The sequence below is a fragment of the Lutjanus erythropterus genome, chromosome 2 (assembly GCF_056507025.1).
Source record: "Lutjanus erythropterus isolate fLutEry1 chromosome 2, fLutEry1.hap2, whole genome shotgun sequence".
NCBI classification, from domain to species: domain Eukaryota; kingdom Metazoa; phylum Chordata; class Actinopteri; order Lutjaniformes; family Lutjanidae; genus Lutjanus; species Lutjanus erythropterus.
In genome coordinates, this window is record NC_139318.1 from 45,368,480 (window position 1) to 45,389,713 (window position 21,234).

Consider the following 21,234-nt stretch of genomic DNA (forward strand, 5'->3'; position numbering starts at 1 on the left):
TCTCTTGAGTTCATCTCGAGTTGTCTTAACACAGACTTCATGAGTTGTGCTGTTCTGTGAATGAAATATATTTTATTTAATTAATATTTTATGACAGCTGTCATGAAGCTGAGGTTACTACCAGAACACTTCAGGTTTCCACGAGAGCCTTAGATTTAAAGGGACAGCTCATCCCCAAATCAAAAATACATCATTTTTCTCTTATTTGTTGTGCTATTTATCCATCTAGATTGTTTTGGTGTGAGTTGCAGAGTTTTGGAGATATCAGCTGTCTGCCCTCTCTCCAGTATAATGGGACTAAATGGCACTAGTCCTGTTGTTCTTAAGCACCAAAAAAGTGCATTTGAAGAGAGAGTGAGGAAGTGCAGCTGGTATTGTTATATTGATACTGCAGAAAACTTGTATTGAAACCATTTCAAATGTTTAGATTGACATGTATTGATAAATCTATTGGGTATTTACAGTATTAATGGTTGATCAGTCAGGTATGTAGCATCAGCCAGGAACTTCTGGAGAAACTTTGATAGGGAAATGCAGAATCAAGTGGATTATTTTTCTCCTGACTATGTCTCCGGGGACTTTCTGTTTGCCACAAGCTGCCTACAAAAACATGGAATTTGCAAGGCGATCTGATGCCGAAGTAAAACTGCCGTTTCTCTTCTCCACTGACCAGAAAATTAGACATAGGGGAATTCATTGGGAAGTAGCAGGGTCCTGTTTCAGTACCAATAAATCATGTGGTATCAGATCAGTGCACAGATGCCTGCTGTCTGTATCTGAGGCATTTTCTGACACTGGCATCGGTATCAGAGCAACCCCAATCCTCAGACGTTATTGCGTGCAGTTTCATGAAGGGACTATTTTCGTTCTGCCAAAACTTTCCAACCGAATCACTGTGCAGAAGGAAGAGGAGGGGAGGTTACAGCTCATCCAAGGAGAGCACAATTAATGATAACATCCTGCACTGTCACGAACAGGAGCCTCTCATCCATGAGTAGGTGCATGATTTCTTCTGCCCAGTGCACGGTTAGTGGATGTAGTTTGGCAGACAGAAAATAGTTCCTACATGAAACTGCTCACAAGGTCTCAAGATTATCTTGAGTAACTAGGTCATGATTTCTGGAAAGAGACAATGCTTTTGAGTTTATAAATGTATTTTTTGATGCTTTGAGCACCAGAATCTGAGTACCATCTAGTTCTGTTATATTGAAAGAAGGCAGATATCTCCACAGCCAATTTCTCCAAAACCTTTCAACTCACACCAAAACAATCTAGATGTATAAATACCATTAAAGGCCAGTGTTCAGGTAACTGGTCTAGTTTCTGTCTCATTCTTTTCTTGGACATAAAAAAGTAGAAGTGGATAAAAACCTGTTATAAGTTACACAAGTCCACCTCTTATTGAGTCAGCATGTTTCTTGATCTCTTGTGTCAAATCCCTGAGCTTTGTCACTGTCAAAGCTCAGCTGATCCAGTTTAATGCCTTAACTCTGTTTGACTGAGCTGCTTTAATCTCTACAGGTTTAAACTGAATCAGCTCTGAGTGCACAGAGGCTCAGTAATTCACGTTCATCAGTCAGCTGCATGTGTTGTGTTGTATGTGTTTAAAGCCATGGGTCTGACAGGTTGTCTGATGGGTTTCCATGGCGACGGCATCAGAGACCACAGCAGGTTTTGTGGCAGAAAAATTAGGGCAGCGGAAAGAGTTCAGATAAAGGAACAGCTGAATTGAATCAGACGGAGTATAAATAATGGATTTGAGACTTATCATCCCTGCATTGTGTGTGTCAGTTTGTACTCTGGTATGTGACTAAGTTAGCTGTCATGTGTGCAACACCGCTCCTGTGGAGATGTTTAATCCAAGACAAGACTATAAATAGACCTGTCATGATAACTTTTCTAGGATATTGTAATTTTTTAAGACCAGTTTTATCAGATGTTGGAGGAAGAAAGTGATTCTTTTTTATGATTCCTGTATTGATTTTTTTTGGATTGCAGAATCAGTTTTTTTATATATATAATTAACTAGCAGTTAGTCCATTAGCTGGATGCTAACTCATAATCAGAAGTCTCTTTTAACGCGCTGACAAAAATAAGCATCGCTTTAATAATATCTTTAGAAATGGATCCATTTGACTTCACATGTGTGGTGTGTGATTACTCGGGTATGTTAAAAAAAAAAAAAAATCACAATAAATCGTAAACAATACTTATAGAATCGCAGCACATATTGAATCAACACTGTGATATCAGGACACATGCAAAGATTTGTGGCAGTGGTTCATTATGTGTTGTGTTTAAACTCTTGATTATATGAATACAGTGTACTAACTTCAAAATCATCCTGGTGTTTTTGGTCTTACTGTTGTTGGGATTTTTCACCAGCGGGTTAATCCTCATGATTAGTGTAAGCGCACTGGTAGAAAATTAATTAGCAGCTATTATTCCCATAAATAAAAAACGTCTGTTATACAGGATAGCAAACTAAATATCTGGGTCTATCAGTCTGATTTAAAAATATTAATCAAACAAAATAGAATAGAATAAACTTGATTGTCTCAGAGGGGGAATTTGTCTCGGGTACAATGCTACACAATGCTAGACAGTCACATTATATGAGGCATCATAAAGCATAAAAGAAGAAATTTAGAGGGAAAAAACAGTCAGTCAAAAAACAATTGGCAGGTCAAACATTCATGAATATCAGCCTAATCATTAGCTGCCGCCCTGGTCAGGATTTCCCCCAGGAAATTGTTTAGCGGAGGTGGTAAGATTATGACACATCTTACCTCATGAGCAATTTAGTGAGGAGATGATTACTTAAACTGTAGACTCAGTAGATAAATGTTTTTTGCTGTGTGTGTGTGTGTGTGTGCGTGTGTGTGTGATCTCTGCTGTTAAAACTGTGAGAATCCTGCTTATTGGCTGGGCTCTAAGAGAAAATATGTGTTTTATTTAAGCAAATAAACCAAATATATTGATAATTTCTATTTTTATAAGAAGGTAAGACTACAACAGGACAAACGTAAGATTTCAGGACACTCCACAAAATGCTTAATCCAGATCAGAAATCCATGAAAATTATTAGTATGGTGATTGGTGACACAAAAGTAAGAAAATAACACTAAAAACAAGCCAAGTTTTTGATGATAATGCATTGAAAAGTTGTGACAGGAGGGTCATTAAAAGAGGTGTACTGCCAGTTTATTGTTTAGTTTAGAAACTTGTTTGTTTGCTCAGTTTGTTTCATTGTGATTGACAGTAGGAACTGAAGAGTTCCTATTCTGTCCACTTATCAGGAGGATGCCAGTAAAACACACTGCTCTGTTATTATCATACCGACTCACTCCTCCACTGTTTCCTCATGAAGTTGATGTAGGAGGTTTTACATCTTTTTATCCCTTTATGTTGAGGGAGCTTTATTTAGATATCGAATATACCTAATTTAATTTGTTTGCATCCTGAAACGCCTCGCCCAAACTGTTTTAATAAAAGGTAAAGCGATATTTAAAAAAAAGGGGGGGGGGGGGGGGATTGAATGCTTAAATGGCCCAAAATATCAGTCAGCAGCTTCTTCCAGGCCTTTAAAGAGTCAAGTTAAACAGTGGCTGTACCTCAGTCTGGTCACTTAAGTCTTAATGTATGGAAAGAAGTTTTGGGGATTTATCAATTATTAAATTATTCACCAGATATTTTGAGAATCAGTTAATCGGTTTGAGTAAAAAGTCCAAATGATCTTATTTCAGCTTTTTAAATATGAACATTTTTTTTGTCTTCTTCACTCCTCTGTCACAGCAAACTGAATATCTTTGAGTTGTGAGAAAAACAAGGCATTTGAGGATGTCATCTCAAGTTTTGAAAACACTGATTGACATTTCTCACGATTTTCTGACATTTAAAACAAAGAAGTATCAAGCAATTAATCAAGGAAATAATCAACCAATTAACCGACTATGAAAATAATCCTCAGTTGCAGCCATAATAGGCACTGATCCCTCAGTGCTTTTCAATGTCTGAAGAGCTTCTTCTCAAACACTAATATTATTTGTTTTGAAGCTACAACAAGGAACTTTAATCTTTTGCTGATTTTTGAGACCAAAGTGACGTTTTTTCCTCTGTAATAACCACAAAATATAACATCAGAAATAAAATTATCTAAATAAAAATCCTGTTCGTCCCGTCTCCCTTTACCAGGATAACATACTAACTGTAACTTCTGCTGAAAAATGTAAACACAGCTTGTTTTATCTGATTTCAAGGAGAATTCAATCTGGCAGCAGGTAGAATAACTATACAGTCAAGAATAACCAGGCAGAAACAGCCAGTCTTCTTGTGGATGGTCTTGTTTGCATGTGTTCACATTAAATTAACTAGTGTTTTATAACCAGTTAAAAACTCATTGTAGTGGCTTAAATCATCCATAGATTAAGAGTTGTAATATAAATGGTATTCTTTGTTTTTGCCAGGACATTGATATTTTTCTATATCACAGTTTAACATTTTAGTAAATTAACATTACTGTCATCCAAAAATTCAAATGGCTCCTTTTTATTTTAGTATTTTTACCAGTGTTACTGACTCATGTATGATAGAGGAACAGTATTATAACCATCAGATACTAACTGTAGAGTTGGATCAATGGAAATGTGGCAGAATTCTTGGAAGTATGACAGACGAACTTGAAACAGAAACAAGAAAAACTTTGAGCATTTTATATTTAGAAATGTAAACACTTGGTGTGTCCAGCGCTTTGAGCCACAGCAGATACACACAGGCATTTGCAGAAGTTCAGAGAGTCCACTTGAAATGCAGATTATGGGCTGCTCCGGAAGATTAGCATTTCAATGCTCAACTCTCTCTCTCTCTCTTTCTTCTGTGGCTTGTGGTTTGAGGTTGATACACTGAGCAGTTTGGCATACGGCTGCGCTGGACAGAGTATAAAATATAACCCAGGGCCTTTAAAGAAAGTCCAATTGACACAGCTTTGCTATCAACTGACCACCTGACAGATAAATAAAAAGACTGGTTGATGACAGATGGGTTTCAGAGCATTTCAGATTTGCACTCTCTTTTTCTTTCTCCTTTTCCATTTTTCTTCTTCAAGCATACTAATTTGTTTTAAAAAGCAACAACAGTAACTATAATCCCAGGTAACTGGTAGATAGAAAACAGAAAAGCATGCAGTATTCATCTTTAAATGTGAAGTTGAAGCATTAAAGTCTGCTTACAGGGCTACTGTATATGTGAAAAAAGTTTAAAGCCTTTGGTGTCTCCAGAGGGAGCTGTGTGAAGTCTGATATATTGAATCGAGTGATGTCACCTCTGTCATTTGGGTCGCGTACGTTCACTGAGTCCAATAAACAAAATGAACCCGCATACTTTGAATAAATTAAATAATCTCACAGCTATTTTCCTTTTTTAAACAGAAAAAATACAACCAATCACATTCTGAATTTAACTTTCTCTCTTTTACCAAACTAACATGAGCTTAATTGGCTCATTAACCCTTCATCAAAAACACATTTAAACTCAACATTAAAACTCACTTAAACTGTCTTTGTTAGTCTGTCCACTCTTCCAACAATCATCAACTCTTGTTTGGTCAAAATAAATCCTTAATTCACCTGCTCCACTCTTCTCTAACTACATTTTCTGTTACTTCCTACAAGCTTTTGTCACGAAAAGGCAGGAATATCTAACATTGTACATATGGGGAAAAAGGGAGACTTAAATACTGAAATAACAGGCTTCTACAATCAGACAGTCAGAACAAGTGGAGCAGCAGTTTGATTTTGTTAATTTGATATTTCCTTCTGTCTTCCTGTAGTCATCCTAAGACTGGCTTATCACAGCCTGCATCTAAGACTCGTTTAGATCTATTTTTGTTAGTATACGCAGACTATTTTTATCTTGGCTTATCAAACATCTGGAGGCATTTTGTTGTTCCGCTCACACTCCAGGAGACAGCAGATGTGAACGGCTGCACCTGAAAAAGGAGGATGAATTAAATCTTCTGCCTGGCTAATATTTATAATGTTGGTAACTCTCTGACTCTTGAAACAAGAATATCTGTTGGTGTTATTGACCGTTTAATTCCTTCATTTACCTTCATTTATCTTGTTCCTCAGATTACATTTGAGGATGTCATCTTAGGTTTTGGGAAACATTGACAATTTTCACCATTTTATTGACATTTTATTGACCAAATAACTAATCGATTAATCGAGAAAATAATCAACAGTGAGGATAGTTGTTAGTTACAACCCTAACTGAAAAGGTACAGTGTCCTCTTCAGTCTCCTCTCTCGTCCATTCTTCACCACCTTCATCTCCTGTGTCTTTCTGTCCTCACAGACAGTTGAAGAAGCTGAGTGAGGACAGTCTCACCAAGCAGCCAGAGGAAGTCTTTGATGTCCTGGAGAAGCTGGGTGAAGGGTGAGTCAGACAATGGGTGACACAGTCCTGATTGATGGAAACGCCTGTATTTCCACATTTCTGTCTGTCTGAATTTAAATGGGATCTCAGTGTTTGTGTTAATCAACTCGTATTTCCTCTTTCTCTCTTCCAAACTTTCTCTGTCACTCATTCTCTTTCGATCTCTGTCTCATTTCTTCTCCCGCTTCGTTCAGCTCCTCCCTTCTCCGGTGCCCATCAACATAAACACTGCCTCTTCATATCCTGTTTCTCAACGCACTTCCTGTTCTGAGCGGCTGATTGACGCTGTGGCTGTGTGCGTGTGTGTTACTGTTGTCATTTTTTAACAGCTAGCACTATTAAAAACCCTGCAGTGACTGTAGCTCGCACTCTGTGTGTAGTTTCAGTCTGTAACACGAGCCAATCATGATCCACACTGATGTCAATGAGACTGATATTCACACCAGGTCTGTTTAAAGTTGTTTGTTGGATCCTTTGAGCATTATTACACTTTCACTTAGTTTGTGCAGGTGAGATCAAACTCAGAAGATGTGTGAAAATGAAAATGGTGAGAGAATAATCCAGAGCAGCTACAGGAAAGGACAAAGTGACAGATGTTCACAACTGATAGTTACTTCCTCATGCATAAAACCTGTGTAACACACAGCAGCTTAACAGCATAAAGGAAGACCTCTGCACTGACTGCTGCTCACATTCAGGTTTACTCCACATCCTGATTTACTCCTTTAAGTAAAACACATCATATTGGACTGAATATGAGAAAATCTTTTCCAACACCTGTTTTAATAGATATTAACAAGCAGTCCTCCTCGAAGCCTTTTCTGTTGTGAAAGTGAAACATGCAATACTTAAGTTAAGACAGTAAAGATGTAGAGACACACTTAAGACCCATTTTTACTCGTCACAAATTTATCTCCACCAAAAACAACATTCATTCAAAGACTCCTATAAGTTCAACTGGACTAAATAAAAACTTACAGGGCTGACAAACATTTGCCTTTTCTACTGAAGAATAAGTATCTGCTGTTGTGAATTGTATAAATATATTGTCCCTGAATATAATACCACCGCCACTTTTTTAAATGTAAGACAAAGATGTCGTCTTCTTATATTCAGGTCAATATGGTAGATTTGACTTTGTCACATTTTTGATCATGGGATTAGTGTCAAGTTTAGTTAAGCTTTAGTCAATGAGAATGTTGTAATATTTAAAATAGAGAACTTAATAATTTTGAAACAAATGTTGATTTCACAGTGTATGATGAGTATGGTCATTTTAAAATTCAAATGTAAACTTGTGTAAAAATAATAATAACCCTAACCACTTTCATCAGTCAGTCCCAAACTGAAGAATGTCACGGCCCAGTTTGAAATCTGAAAAACTTCTGAGGCCCGTCCAAACATTTAATCACAGCTCCGATGACTGTAAGATGATGGGCCCACATTTTGGGAATCAGACACATACATGAATATTTGTCGGCTACAGAGAAAATTCTGTCTCCATTATAGACTTAATGAATGAACAAACATTTTTTTCCTCCTGTTTTCTTCGAATGTTACTCCTGCTGTAGTTGATTTTGTTTAAAGCAATAATGTAACTCAAATCATGTGCTTAATAAAAACAATTGTGCTACATGGAAACTTTTAACAAGTAATAGTTGTTATTGTCATAGGGTTTATGAGTTTTATTTGTTGGTTGACAGTAGGATTTCAGAAAAAAAAAAAAGATTTGTGCTGCTTTTAAGTTACAGAGAATTCAGAATATCATTGAGATTCAAGTGTATAATCCAGTGTTGCCAGCTCAAGATCAGGTTGCTTATAGACTGACGTGTGACCAGTGTTTTATTGGTCACAGGTCCATTCACAACATCAACACAACCTGTTTAAACTCTCTGTTTGTGTCTCTGCAGGTCGTATGGCTGTGTGTTTAAAGCTAATTATAAAGAGACTGGGGAGATTGTAGCCATCAAACAAGTTCCTGTGGAGTCTGATCTTCAGGAGATCATCAAGGAAATCTCCATCATGCAGCAGTGTAACAGGTACATGTATGAATGGTTTTATGTGAAAACAAATGTGTACGTTCAGCAACACTAATGTGACAAAACTTTGCACTATATGTTGTTGGAGGTTTTCCGCTCACGTTTTGCAGAGGTTAGCTACCTCTGTCGAACTGTAGATTATCACAGACTTGGAATCAGACATCAAACAAACAGTCTCGTTCGGTTATTTTTGGGGTTTTCCCAGAAGCGAACATCCCCAACTCCTCCCAACCAAGTGGCTGTTATTACAGTAAACCTTTAGGGGAAACACTGCAGCACAGTGTCTTTGATTGTGGCTGTAAATGTACCAAGGAAGCAAAGTTATTTGTGTGAGAAAAGAATCTCCCAACAATGGCAGAGAGATTTTAACAAACTGTTTGAAGCTTTCAGTTTTGCTTTAAAACCAGTTTTTTCGGCTTACATAATGCTGTGAATGTTGGTTAGGTGTGGTGATGACTTGTGTCGCTCTATGAGACCAGTAGCTTAACTTCGGTTTACCAAGTAATCAGATGTTTTTCCCTGATGGTAATTTTAAAGTAAAACCAAAAGCTTGAAACAGCATGCCTCATTTTATTGTTTGGAGAAACTAGTCTTAAACTATGACATGTACAACACAAACACAAACACCTTTTGCACAACCTCTTCAAGGCAGGAATGTTGCACATTAGTCAGCACAGCGGGAAAAGATACTGTTGAGCTACACTTTTACTGCTGTTTGTGACTTTGTCCTTTAAATTACAAACTTATTCCACATATTTGTCAGCTGTTTTAGTTCAAGAGAAAGAAACAGATACTTTTTACAGTACTGACAGCTCAAGGGAAACACTTTTATTCTAAAATGACAGTGAACTTGAAAGATATTATTGGTATCTACTTTGTGCAATGTTCATGTGAGCACCTGATTATTATTTCAAGACAGACCTGAAAAGTTGTGAGCTTTTCCTTTAACGAGCTGCAGCCATGTCATGCTGCAGTTCAGTCGCCACATCAAGAAGACTGTTTAAGTTAATTGTCATGTTTAATTTAGGTCTGAACTGTTTTTCTTTAGCGAAAAATGTCCATCCTAGTTTTTCAAAGCCCAATGTGATGTCTTTAAATGTCTCATTTTGTCAGTCTAAAACCCAAACATATTCTGTTTGATATGATAACAAAGAAAAACAAGAAATCTTAACATATTATCAAATAGTTTGTCTTTTTAACCACATGCCCTGCCAGCCAAGTAAGTTGCCAGATTTACTTGCCCGACATGTATTTTATTTGCCCCAGGTAAACAGGTGAGGCCTGTTGTTGAGCCCTGGGATCATATTATCTTCAGTCCAGATACTCACCTTATAAAACACTGAACTGTTTTGGTCCAGATACATTTCTGATCCACTGCGCTGTAATAATGAATCATCTCAACCTCTGGGATCAGATCTGCTTACTGTCCTCAGAGTTCAAACTAAACAAGAAGCTGCATTCATTTTTTATGTTCCACATCTCTGCAACAAACTCCCACTCCTCTGTTCCTTTATATTGGGGCGTAAACTTTTGTTTGCCACTGCCTTTTATTAAGCTAAACTTGGGAGCATTTATTCATATCTTGCACTGCACTGTACTGCAGTGCAGTGCTTCACTGTAGGTTTTTATATTGCCTTGTGTTTTGTTTCATATCTTTTGCCTTGCATGTCCTGTTTAAAGTACTTTGAATTTGTCTTGTTGTTGATATACAAATAAATATAACTGATAGTGTGGTGGAAGGTTGGATGACAATGCTCTGTAGTCAACCAACTAAACTGGCTGAAATGAATAAAAAATGACCACAGTCTTCAACAGTATATCTAACTGTCATCTCATCATATCTCTGTGTGTTCAGTCCCCATGTAGTGCGGTACTACGGCAGCTACTTCAAAAACAGTGACCTGTGGATAGTTATGGAATATTGTGGAGCTGGATCGGTGTCTGATATCATCCGAATACGCAACAAAACGGTAATATAATACTCAAACACACACACATACACTCATGTACACAGTTTGTATAGAGCCCAGAGTATATCTGTAAGTGAGTGTTACTGTACTGAAGTGTGTGTTTATGTGTCTGTTTGCATACTTTGATGTAACTGACAGTACTTTGATATGTCACTCATTGTGTGTGTGTGTGTGTGTGTGTGTGTGTGTGTGTGTGTGTGTGTGTGTGTGTGTGTGTGTGTGTGTGTGTGTGTGTGTGTGTGTGTTGTAGCTAACAGAGGAGGAGATAGCCACCATCGTGCAGTCCACCCTGAAGGGTCTGGAGTATCTTCACTTCATGAGAAAAATCCACAGAGACATCAAAGCAGGCAACATCCTGCTGAACACAGAGGGTCAGGCCAAACTGGCAGACTTTGGAGTTGCTGGACAACTCACAGTGAGTGAAAATTCAATATGTATGTATGTATGTATGTATACTTTGTGTTTATTTTATTTTGCTTAGTGAGAGAGGAGAAATAGATGCAGCAGTGTGTCGGGTCGTGCAACATCAGTCACTTATCTTCTGTAAACATATCCTGTGTCCTTTTGTTTTGTTTTGTTGACATCTTGAGAAGTTCTCCACAGTAAAGTTGTCAAAAGTACCTTCAATACCTTTCCACACCACATTGTTTAAAACAATACATCATTACCAGGTTTGCAAAATTTTTGCCTTCTTCTTAACTGACAGTTGAACAATTGATATTTAATTAATTATTAAGATGCAAAATACACATTTCCATTTGTTCTCATTTTGTTTTCTCATTTTAAGTTTAACTTTCCAGACAAAACAATGTCAAATGAGGTCCAATTACAACTATTTCTAGGCTGTTGATTAATTATTGAGTAATACATTTTAATTGACTATTGATGATCAATCATTAACATCCCTAATGCTAACCATGAATAGTATTGAAAATACTGAAATTATAAAAAAGAAAAGATCCAAGGGCTCATTTAAAACCTCAGTTCAGCTCAGTCTTTATTTTCCTGCTGGAAGTTTGACTTGAAGCATAGCAAAATAGCAAAGCATATCATTTTTTCTGTACCTAGTTCTGTTTTTCTTTTTGTCGTGGAATTGAAAGAGGTATCAGGTATCATTTTTGTACCAGTAGTGACAGCATGACCAGATCTCTCCTCCATCATTTTCTGTCTCCTCCTCCCTTTGTCAGGACACCATGGCGAAACGAAACACGGTCATCGGTACACCGTTCTGGATGGCTCCAGAGGTCATACAGGAGATCGGCTACAACTGTGTGGCTGATATCTGGTCTCTGGGGATAACAGCTATAGAGATGGCTGAAGGGAAACCGCCCTACGCTGACATACATCCCATGAGGGTGAGAGAGTCTGTACAGTGTCTTTGTGTGTGAATGAAAGAGCTTGTGTTGGCGTTCAGTGTTTGTAAAGACAAATTACTGTATATTTGTGTGCAGAGATGTTTTGTGAGGGGAAAAATGTATTATTAGTTATGGTAAGTGCTTCACTCTTGTCTTGGGTGTACTGAATTTTGTTTCCTCTTCCAGGCCATCTTCATGATTCCCACCAACCCTCCCCCAACATTCAGGAACCCAGATCAGTGGTCTCAGTCATTTCGAGACTTTGTCAGCCAGTGTTTGGTGAAAAACCCAGAAAACAGGGCAACTGCCACGCAGCTGTTACAGGTAACAATCTTCAGTTGCTTCTAAGGAAATTTAAAAATGTGTTTGCACCTTTCTCTTGAATTTAATCTTTCTCTCTCCCCTTCAGCATCCGTTCATCAAGTCAGCGAAGCCCAACTCCATCCTCAGAGCCCTGATCACAGACGCCATGGAGATCAAACTGAAGAGACAGGAAGAAGCAGAACAGAGAGAACAGGATGCAGAGGATGATGACAATTCGGTACACACAACAACAATCATAATAATGAAATAGGAGTAAAACTGTTGAATCGAGAAGGTGTCGTCTGCTGTGGTGGAGAACAGAAGTTGAAACTGATGCAAAATTTTCTTTTATGTTGATGAAAAATGTTCTGCCTCCACGCTAAAATGCCAACAGAAAAACAACAAGCTCTCAACTACATCCGTTTACCTGAATAAGTTTATAAAACAAGTAACTAGAACTCATCACAGGTAACTTTCACGTCCATGCACTTAAGTCTTGCGTCCTAAACTTTCAGTTTTGACTCTGAAGTCGTAATGTAACAGTGAATTTCCAGCCTCGTTTGTTTGAAAATTTACAAAGCTGTTAAGCTAGCATTACCTAAGAATTAACTTTCTGTGCTAATATTAGCCTCGACTTAGGTTCTTCATGCAATTTAAAATGTGAAACAAATTTGGAAGTTGTTGCGTCGCCATCTGTAATTTTTGACCCACAGGTTTTTTTTTTTTTTTTTTTATGAAATTAGCTTTGGTATCATTTTTTTATCAGTAGAGCACAGTAACTTTAGCTCTTCATGGTTGTCTGCTGCAACTTGATTGGATGCTGTCAGATTTGCAGCATTAACGTAGAGTCTCAAGTCATCAGATCTGTGGCTCGAGGCCACACCTTGGTCTATAATCACCAAGAATTGTTGTGGTATTGTTACCTGTGTATCCACAGAGGGTGCAGGTCCTCTTCCTCAGAGGGAACCACCATGTTACTCCAGGAGCCGAAAGCAGACAAACCAAACTCTGGCTTTTTGTGTTTCCCACGTCTTTTGTGGTTACTGTGGTTTGTCTTACATGTTTGTAAGGGGAAAGTGAGGCAAGATGTTTACAGTCTGCAAGCTCACCACTAGATGCCACCAAATCCTACACACTTGTCCTTTAATTGAGATAATGACAATCATAGTTAATTTGCAGCAGATTTTTTAACTCTTCACACTTAAACAAATTGACATTTTAATAAAATGATATTTGCTCTTGATAGTAGTTGTAGATTCAGAAAATTAAATTAGCTGCTTTTTTTGTTGGGGCCCACAGGAAAACATAAGAGTGAAAAAAACAAAATCAAAAGAAGAATTAGATGTATTAATAAAACAAGAAAAGGCAAAAGGCCAAATATGAAGATCAGAAATTAGTGAAAATACAGTTGTAGCTTGTAATAAAAACAAAAACTAAGTTGTCACCAAAAAATAGCAACAACAAGAAAATATAAACAATCAAAGAGGTTGAAGAAAAACAAAAAAATATTAGATTCATACATATTTTTGTTTTAGTGACTTGAGAAAATCTACTTTAAATTTTTCAGATTTTTGTGGGTTTAGTGTCCAGACAGAAGATGCTCTGTAAGAAACAGGACATGAAAGCACGTCATGATTAGTGTTCACTCGATGTGTTATTATTTAGGTGTTGTTTTACCGTCTGTGTTTCAGGACGAGGATGAGGTGGACCAGGGGACGATGGTGCGGGCAGGAAGCGGCGACTCAGGAACCATCCGGGCTGCGGGTTCACTGGGTAGTACGGCACGGACTATGGTGGAACACGACGACATGGGGACCATGCAGTCACAACTGGGCACCATGGTCATCAACTCTGATGATGAGGATGAGGAAGAAGCTGGTACTATGAAAAGTAAGACCCTTTAGGTACACTCTCATGCTGTGTTTATCATGTGTGTCATAAATGAATCCTCTGCAGATGTATGTTTGTAGAGATGTTCCACACAAATATAGGTCATCATGACAAACGATGAGGAATTGACTTCTAGTTTACTGAAAAAAGTGTAAGAGGAACCAGCTGATGAGGAACATGCTGACACTATTTAAAACAAATGATTGTCACCTCATCTGGCCCTTTTGATAGAGTGTAAATCTGTGTTTGAAATTCAAGGTCTGAATTTAATTCTAAGTCACTGAAAGGGTGATTCCATCTTTGTTCTTTTCTGGGTTTTTCAAATGGAAACGCTCACTCAGCTGATGCTCTCCTCCCATATTTTATGTGCTGCTTCCTCAATCTCGGGGGTTTATATAACAATGTCATCATGCAGACACCTACGTCACATCACAGCTCAGAAACATAGCGTTTTGATGCCAAAATGAACACATAATGAATACTACTGAGAATCTGAAGATTGAAATAAAACCCTCAAAAACCCCAAAAATGATGGACCCGCCCTTTAAATTGCCACCATTTGTCCACACACTGTTTGGAGTTGGTCTAATCATATCAAACATATTACTGAACAAGTGCTGTAGTTGTTGTGCACTGCTGACCATCAAGAGCCAATGAAAATCAAGTTCAGTTAGTTAAAATAGATGTTATAATTACAGTCTGATGTTCTTAATCAAAGAGATTCAATAAGTGCAACAGTCCATAGCTGTTTAACATTTCTAGCAGTAAATGTTTTTAACTGGGATCATTTTTTTTCCAGAACATAGAAACACAAACAGAGAAATATTCTGTTGATGTGGTGTGTATGATATAGTCTGTTTTTAAAAGTTCAGCTGTGCAGGTTCTTTTGTATCCACTAGAGGGCACACTGTGGCCATAACACACAGGGTGGTTCCTCGACTTACCTGTGAACTGGAGGATCAATTTGGGGTGTGTGTGTGACTGTACTTTATCTTCATGTACGTGTGCTACAAGCCAGCAGGTCCACCAGCAACAGTGGCTGATCATTTCCGCAGTTGTTTCTGTTCTCACCTTTTGTCTTCACCAAAAGTTGAAAAATGTTTTTCAGGGTGGAAAGGAGTCTGTAGATTAGTGGTTATGACCTCTTGTCCCCTGGACCAGAGTGCTGTTGGTGTTTTTCAGTCTGTGTAACCAAGACAGAGGCTGGTGAATTTGTTTGGAGTTCCCACCTCACTTTAGGTCATCAACTTCTAAGTCAGTAATGAAGGCATTATAAAGCTGTAGTCAATCAAACAAAACCTTGTCATGTTATGTCTGTATGAACTAAATCAGCCACAGTGCACTGAGTGAACTCTACATGGAGGCCTAAATGGTGCTAATCAAAGTTACAGGGTGTTGCCAAGCAAATGATTTCCTGCAGTTTGACCATTTCTTTTACACATGTAGCTACAGCGTTACCTTCAGGGTATGTGTATCAAATAAACTTAGCATTACATACAGCATCATCACACACACATACACGCTGGTGACAAGAGTCACACGGGCTCCTATATACAAACAAAGCTAACGCAGCTCATGCTGCAGTAAAAGCTTCCACAAAAAGCGACATCCAAAAGAGTTGTTAGCATCCAACCTACTCTCATTATTTAGTTGTTTCAAATAAGACTTTTAATCGTCCCTCAGTATTATATTTATGTCACATAGTCCAATATGGTCTCATCTTGTGGGAGTATAGCCACCTTCACAACATGCTAGTGCCAAATTACAGGATAACCTGCAAAATAAGCTTTAATTCAACATGAAACATGAAAAAAATTACAGCTTTAAGTTTGACGTCGGGTCACAGACAGCTTATATTGATCTATCAGTTATCAGCCATCCTCACTGATAAAATCAACACACATTATGATCAGAAATAAACTTTTATCCCCCCAGCTCTTCTGAGGTCAGAGCTGATGTAGTGATTTGTGCTGTTTCTCTGACAGGGTGTCTATTAGTCTGGAGCCAGTAAGTGTTCAGTAAACAGCCTATCACTCTGAAATAAAACACATCAGGTCCGTGTGTGTCCCACCCTCAACAACAATGGATTAAGAAGCACTTCTCTCCTTATTAAAGTTACACCAGCGATTGTCTGACCAATGAGAATTTGGACAGAAAACACATAATGACCAATCAAAGGTTGTCAGCCGTAATACATTTACCACCTCCTGTGTGATTAATTACCTTAAGCAAGTTCCGTGATGGTAACAGGTAACAGTACAAGTAGCAAAGTTTCACTTCAGCACATAAAAGAAAATTCAAGATGGTACATTTTTTTTATCCCACTGTAAAAATAGTAACAACTAAAAATAGTAATTAACAACAAACATGGTTTACACATTGTAGTACCCTTTTCACTGATATATTCTCCAAATGAATGTAAACATCTGGTAAATGTGATGATCATGTGATATTTCTTGACTTTAATAGTAAACCAGCTTTGGTCCTGTGAGCCCAAACACCTTCTGAAGATTTGGTGTCTGGCAGAGTTGACAAACTTATGTTAGAATCCCTTTTAATACAGCGAATACATTATCTTCTGCCGGAGTGTGTCATTTATTGAGAGTTAATGTTGGTGCTGCTTCAGTCTGTTGGAGCCGTTTTGCAGCGTGGGAGTTGTAAGCGTTGGATGTATTGGGTGCTTTTGGAAGAGTTGGACTGTGTTCATCAGTGCTGGCAGTCTGTGGGTGTGTTTTATGTGTTTGTTTTTATACACAAAGAATTAACCCCAACGAGACACTACAGCACATTGAGTTTGTGGATGTGTGTATATTTTCTTTTGCTCTCTGTGACTCCAGTAATGCACACAACTGATGCTTGTTGCACTTCGCTGATAAAAACAAAGCTACTCTGTAAGTTTATGTCACAATATTGAAACTCCTACGCGACATCTAGTGATTTATGTTTAAGCCACATGGGCCTCGTAACAGCCACTGACAGGAATAAGCAGCATTTGGATGGTGAGTGGGGGGAATCTCCCGCCCTGCTGAAACAGTCAGATAGTCTGAAGTAATGCTGAACCACAGTGTAACGAGCCAAACATACAGGTGAGCTAAACACCTGGGTAATTAATGAGGGTGATTAATGATCAACCGATATGGGTTTTTCAATGGCTAATAGTTGGTCATGTTGGGCAATATGTTAAAGTTTTCCAACAGACCATCATCAGCCTGTCCATCGGTGATTGGCGTTATCTTCATCCCCCCTCCCACCTCCTCCCATCCTCTCAAGTCTCAGCTGGGAGATTTATTTATTCACTATATTACATATGCTGTGTATGTTCACTACACCCAATAAACAAAATAAACTTACAAACTGTCAAGAAATTAAATATTCTCACACCTATTTTCCTTTTTCAAACAGAGAAATACAACAGCTCAAATTGTGAATTTAAGTTTCTCTCTTGTCGCTTGCTTTCATGTTCACCATGCTAAATTCCACAGAAGCTGCAATTTGTAATGAAAAAAAATGTTAAAAACAAAAAATATAACATATACAGCAGTACTGATACAGCTGTGCTAGGCCAATATCAGGCTGAGGACATCGGCTGATCAATATATCTGGCTCTAATTACTATCACTGGTTTCAAATGGACGCACACATATAGGATGATCGAATAGAAAGAACAGATTAATGTACTCATACATGCACACACTAGTTGACATATGAGACACAATATTACACATCTATAGATCTATATGATCTATATGAGACATTAAGCTGAATACAGTGGACGCAGAGAGATGCATACATACACAAAACAAACACAGTGGATACACACAGACACACACACACACACACACACACACACACACACACACACAGAGTCTGCTGTCTGATGTCCTTCTATTGAGTTAGTATGGATCTCCACTGCTGGCAGTTCAAACCGCATTAACACAGGAACACTTAGAGTTCATAATTTCATTAGAACCCCTGTACCCTTCAGTTGTGTGTTTGTTTGTGTGTGTGTGTGTGTGTGTGTGTGTGTGTGTGTGTGTGTGTGTGTGTGTGTGTGTGTGTGTGTGTGTGTGTGTGTCTGTTGTGTGATGCCTGTGTTGCCTGAGTGCGTGCATGCATGTCCCAAACTAATGACCACAATCTGATGCTGAAGGAGCCTTGAGGATTGAGATAAGACATTAGATCAGATATTGATCCTCCCTAATGGTACCAAATGATAAAAAGGCTTTTAATTTACACTGATTAGCCTCTAACCCTCACTCACTAGGAACCATGGTCTGTCACGCTCATCTCTCACTGTCCTCTGCAATACACTCCAAGAAATAAGAGTTCCTAATGGGCTGAGGTTCAACCTAGAACCATTTGCTTTTGAAGAACCCTTATTTGAAGAAAGGGTTCATCAGAATTTTCATTAAGAACGCTTTTCATCCAAAGAACCCTTTTTGAAAAAAGTTATTCAAGGATTGTTGAAGGCATGAGTGTTAAAAGATTCTCACTGTCAAATGTTCAAATGTCAACCCGTGTTTCAAATGGTACTTTAAATCCAGATGTACCTGGAATCTCTTTAATCAGTTCATTTTACATGTGTTCTCGCCTTATATGTAGAATATAAACTGGTTCTTTTGTAGAACCCTGAGAAGACAAAATGATCATGGGTTAAACTTGTGTAAAAAGTATAGATAAAACCCCTGGAATATAAACTGTGTGGGTTCTAGATTAAACCATTGGAATAAAAGGGTTTTTAATCAAACCCCCTGGGCAGGTTCTTGTTGCCGCCTTAGAATGTAGAAAGGTTCTAGATAAAGCACCCAAAGAGGATTGTGGGTGGAACCATTACACCGCAGAATTGTTCTCTGTGGAATCTTTCACAGGATGTTTCCACAGATGTTTTAAGGTATGATGTTGGGGTCGAGGTAGAACCCCCTGAAAGGTTTCCAGGTGGAACCTTTGCGTGCTATCATTAGCTAGCATGCTAGCCTCAGATGATGAGAAATTACCTCCATTAGTGATGTATCGCTGCTGCTGCTGGTGCCACCCACTGTGCTGATAAGAGGGAAAAATGAACGCCAAACCACCATTACTGACTTCCAGTTGCTTTCAGAACACCTCCACTCATCTTGTTGGTTTCACATCACACAGTGTATTTATTTCACGTCTCATTAGGTGCTCATTATAGAGTGAAAACCTCTGATTTAGTGAAACAGCTTTATATGCCCTAAAAATGGTTAAAGTTCTGTTTTGATTGCATCTAAAAGTATCTAAAATTAAAGTACAGATGTTCAACTGTAGTTCAAATTGGGTTTTATTAGTCATGTATGTAGGTAAACACAAGGTCTAAGGTACAATGAAATGTGCAGATCCATTGTAGATCTGCAACAAATAATCCATTATTATTGATTCTTAGATTAATCTCCAACTATGCTAACAATCGATTAGAGATTTCTAACCCTCTATGACCGTAAACAGAACAGCGGTGCCTTTTACTGGAATTTCTTCAAACTTGGCACAAATGTGCACTTGAACATAATGATGAACTGATGGCACTTTGGTTCTTAAAGGTCAGGGGTCACTGTGACCTCAACTCTATCACATTTTTGGGAACACAATATCTCAGGAATACCTGGAAATTTTTTTTACAAACTTGGTGCAAACGTTCACTTGGTCTAGAATTAGGTGGTCAAAGATCAGTGTTACAAAACACATTTTTTCCCATAACTTGAGATTCTAATTATTATGCAGCTTTACACAAATATCTAAGAGGATAAAATGATCAGGTGATGACGTTTGTTATAAAAAAGTTCACCTTCATTGTGACATCATAGTGTTCAGCTCAATATCAGTCCTCTGTACTCCTGTCTAAAAAATTAGGACACGACTAAAGATTTTCCTCTTTGACCAGCATAAATCGTTATGTTTATTATAATCATTCAGTTATTTAAATGTATATTTCTGGAGCACAAAGGAAACCGGCCTGTTTAATACTAATAGCAGTAGGGATAATAACTGAATGTGTCTGAACAACCAGCAGGCGACTGAACATTTCATTTATTTCACTTAATTTATTTCCTTTGGTGTTTTCTTCTCTGATTATTAAAGTTTTCTCAGATGTCACAGATCTGATTAAGACCACGTCTCTTTGCTGAGTCAGACACTCTTTTTATAAATGTCCAGTCACAGGCTTTGATTTGGTCTCAAAAAGTAATAATAGCTTAATCTCTTTTGATGTGTGTTAATGAGAGAAGTATTACTTTATTTTAAAGTGTCAGAAATTTACAGAATCTAAGCTTAGGTTATATTTTAGGGTTTTATTTAAAAATATAGTTTTGTTCTTCTGTTGTTGCTTCAACAGTGAGACAGACGCACAAAACAGCAGCAAAAGCAAAAATGTAGACGCAGTTATGTCATTTCTCTGATGTTACTCTTTCACAAACACCAGCAGCCATCAGTGAAGTGAGATGCACGTAGATGGAATTATTATATTGACATAAATGAATTATTTAAATTGAGTTTTCCATCTCTCTGAGCCTCGACAAAGTTCTCTAATCTTCAAATGCTTAAACGTCTCACTCTGCTATGACACCGTCTTTGTTTTTACAATAAACAGAACAAGTACAAACAGTAAAGTGAATTTTGCACAACCTCAGTGTAAATGCAGTGGAGTATTTTCATTTACCCTCGTCTTGTGGGGCTCTAGTTAAAACGATTTAATAGTTTCATGTACCTGCACAGCTCTCTTTACTTTATTAAAGTTTAACTTTGTTTTGTTGAAGGAGCAGGAGCAGATGATCGTCTTCTCTAGAGTCCACTCTGGTTCCTCCTTCATTTTAAGTTCAAACTGTGTAGAAGCTGTACTTTCCTAAACTTGTGGTTTATGTTCAGCCTGGTTTAGACACTGCAGAACAAAACAGTAACGCTGCTGGAGTTGCAGACTTTAATCATACGGAGGCTTGTATCAAAATTATATTAATGAGTCCAGCTGACACCCTGTAGTTCCTCCGGTTGAACATGTCCGCCACCTCATTTGTCTGCATCATTATAAGTGTTAAATCCTGTCAAAAAAAAAGAGGCGGCTTCATCTGAGTCGCTTGGGATGTCTTCATAGCACGGGGTCTATCTTCATTTAAAACCTTGAAAAGTTTCACCAAGATAAAGCAACATTTATACTTTTTAATTGAAGTAAACGCAACTATGTCAGCTCCCCACAGTGACGTGACTGCTGTGAGGTGACCGGTCGGAAAAAGCAAGA

The 21,234-nt window shown here is 38.0% G+C and overlaps 1 protein-coding gene across 1 annotated transcript in view; it reads left to right on the top strand.

Moving 5' to 3' along the window:
• The window catches only part of LOC146332279 (serine/threonine-protein kinase 4-like), a 39,452-nt gene that overhangs the window by 673 nt on the left and 17,545 nt on the right, over window positions 1-21,234 (top strand). Inside the window, exons 2-9 of the mRNA XM_084741129.1 lie at window positions 6,354-6,434; window positions 8,345-8,473; window positions 10,329-10,443; window positions 10,694-10,858; window positions 11,631-11,798; window positions 11,985-12,122; window positions 12,208-12,339; window positions 13,793-13,991. Coding sequence (XP_084597255.1) covers window positions 6,354-6,434; window positions 8,345-8,473; window positions 10,329-10,443; window positions 10,694-10,858; window positions 11,631-11,798; window positions 11,985-12,122; window positions 12,208-12,339; window positions 13,793-13,991 — 1,127 coding nt within the window. The remainder of the gene's footprint in view (window positions 1-6,353; window positions 6,435-8,344; window positions 8,474-10,328; window positions 10,444-10,693; window positions 10,859-11,630; window positions 11,799-11,984; window positions 12,123-12,207; window positions 12,340-13,792; window positions 13,992-21,234) is intronic.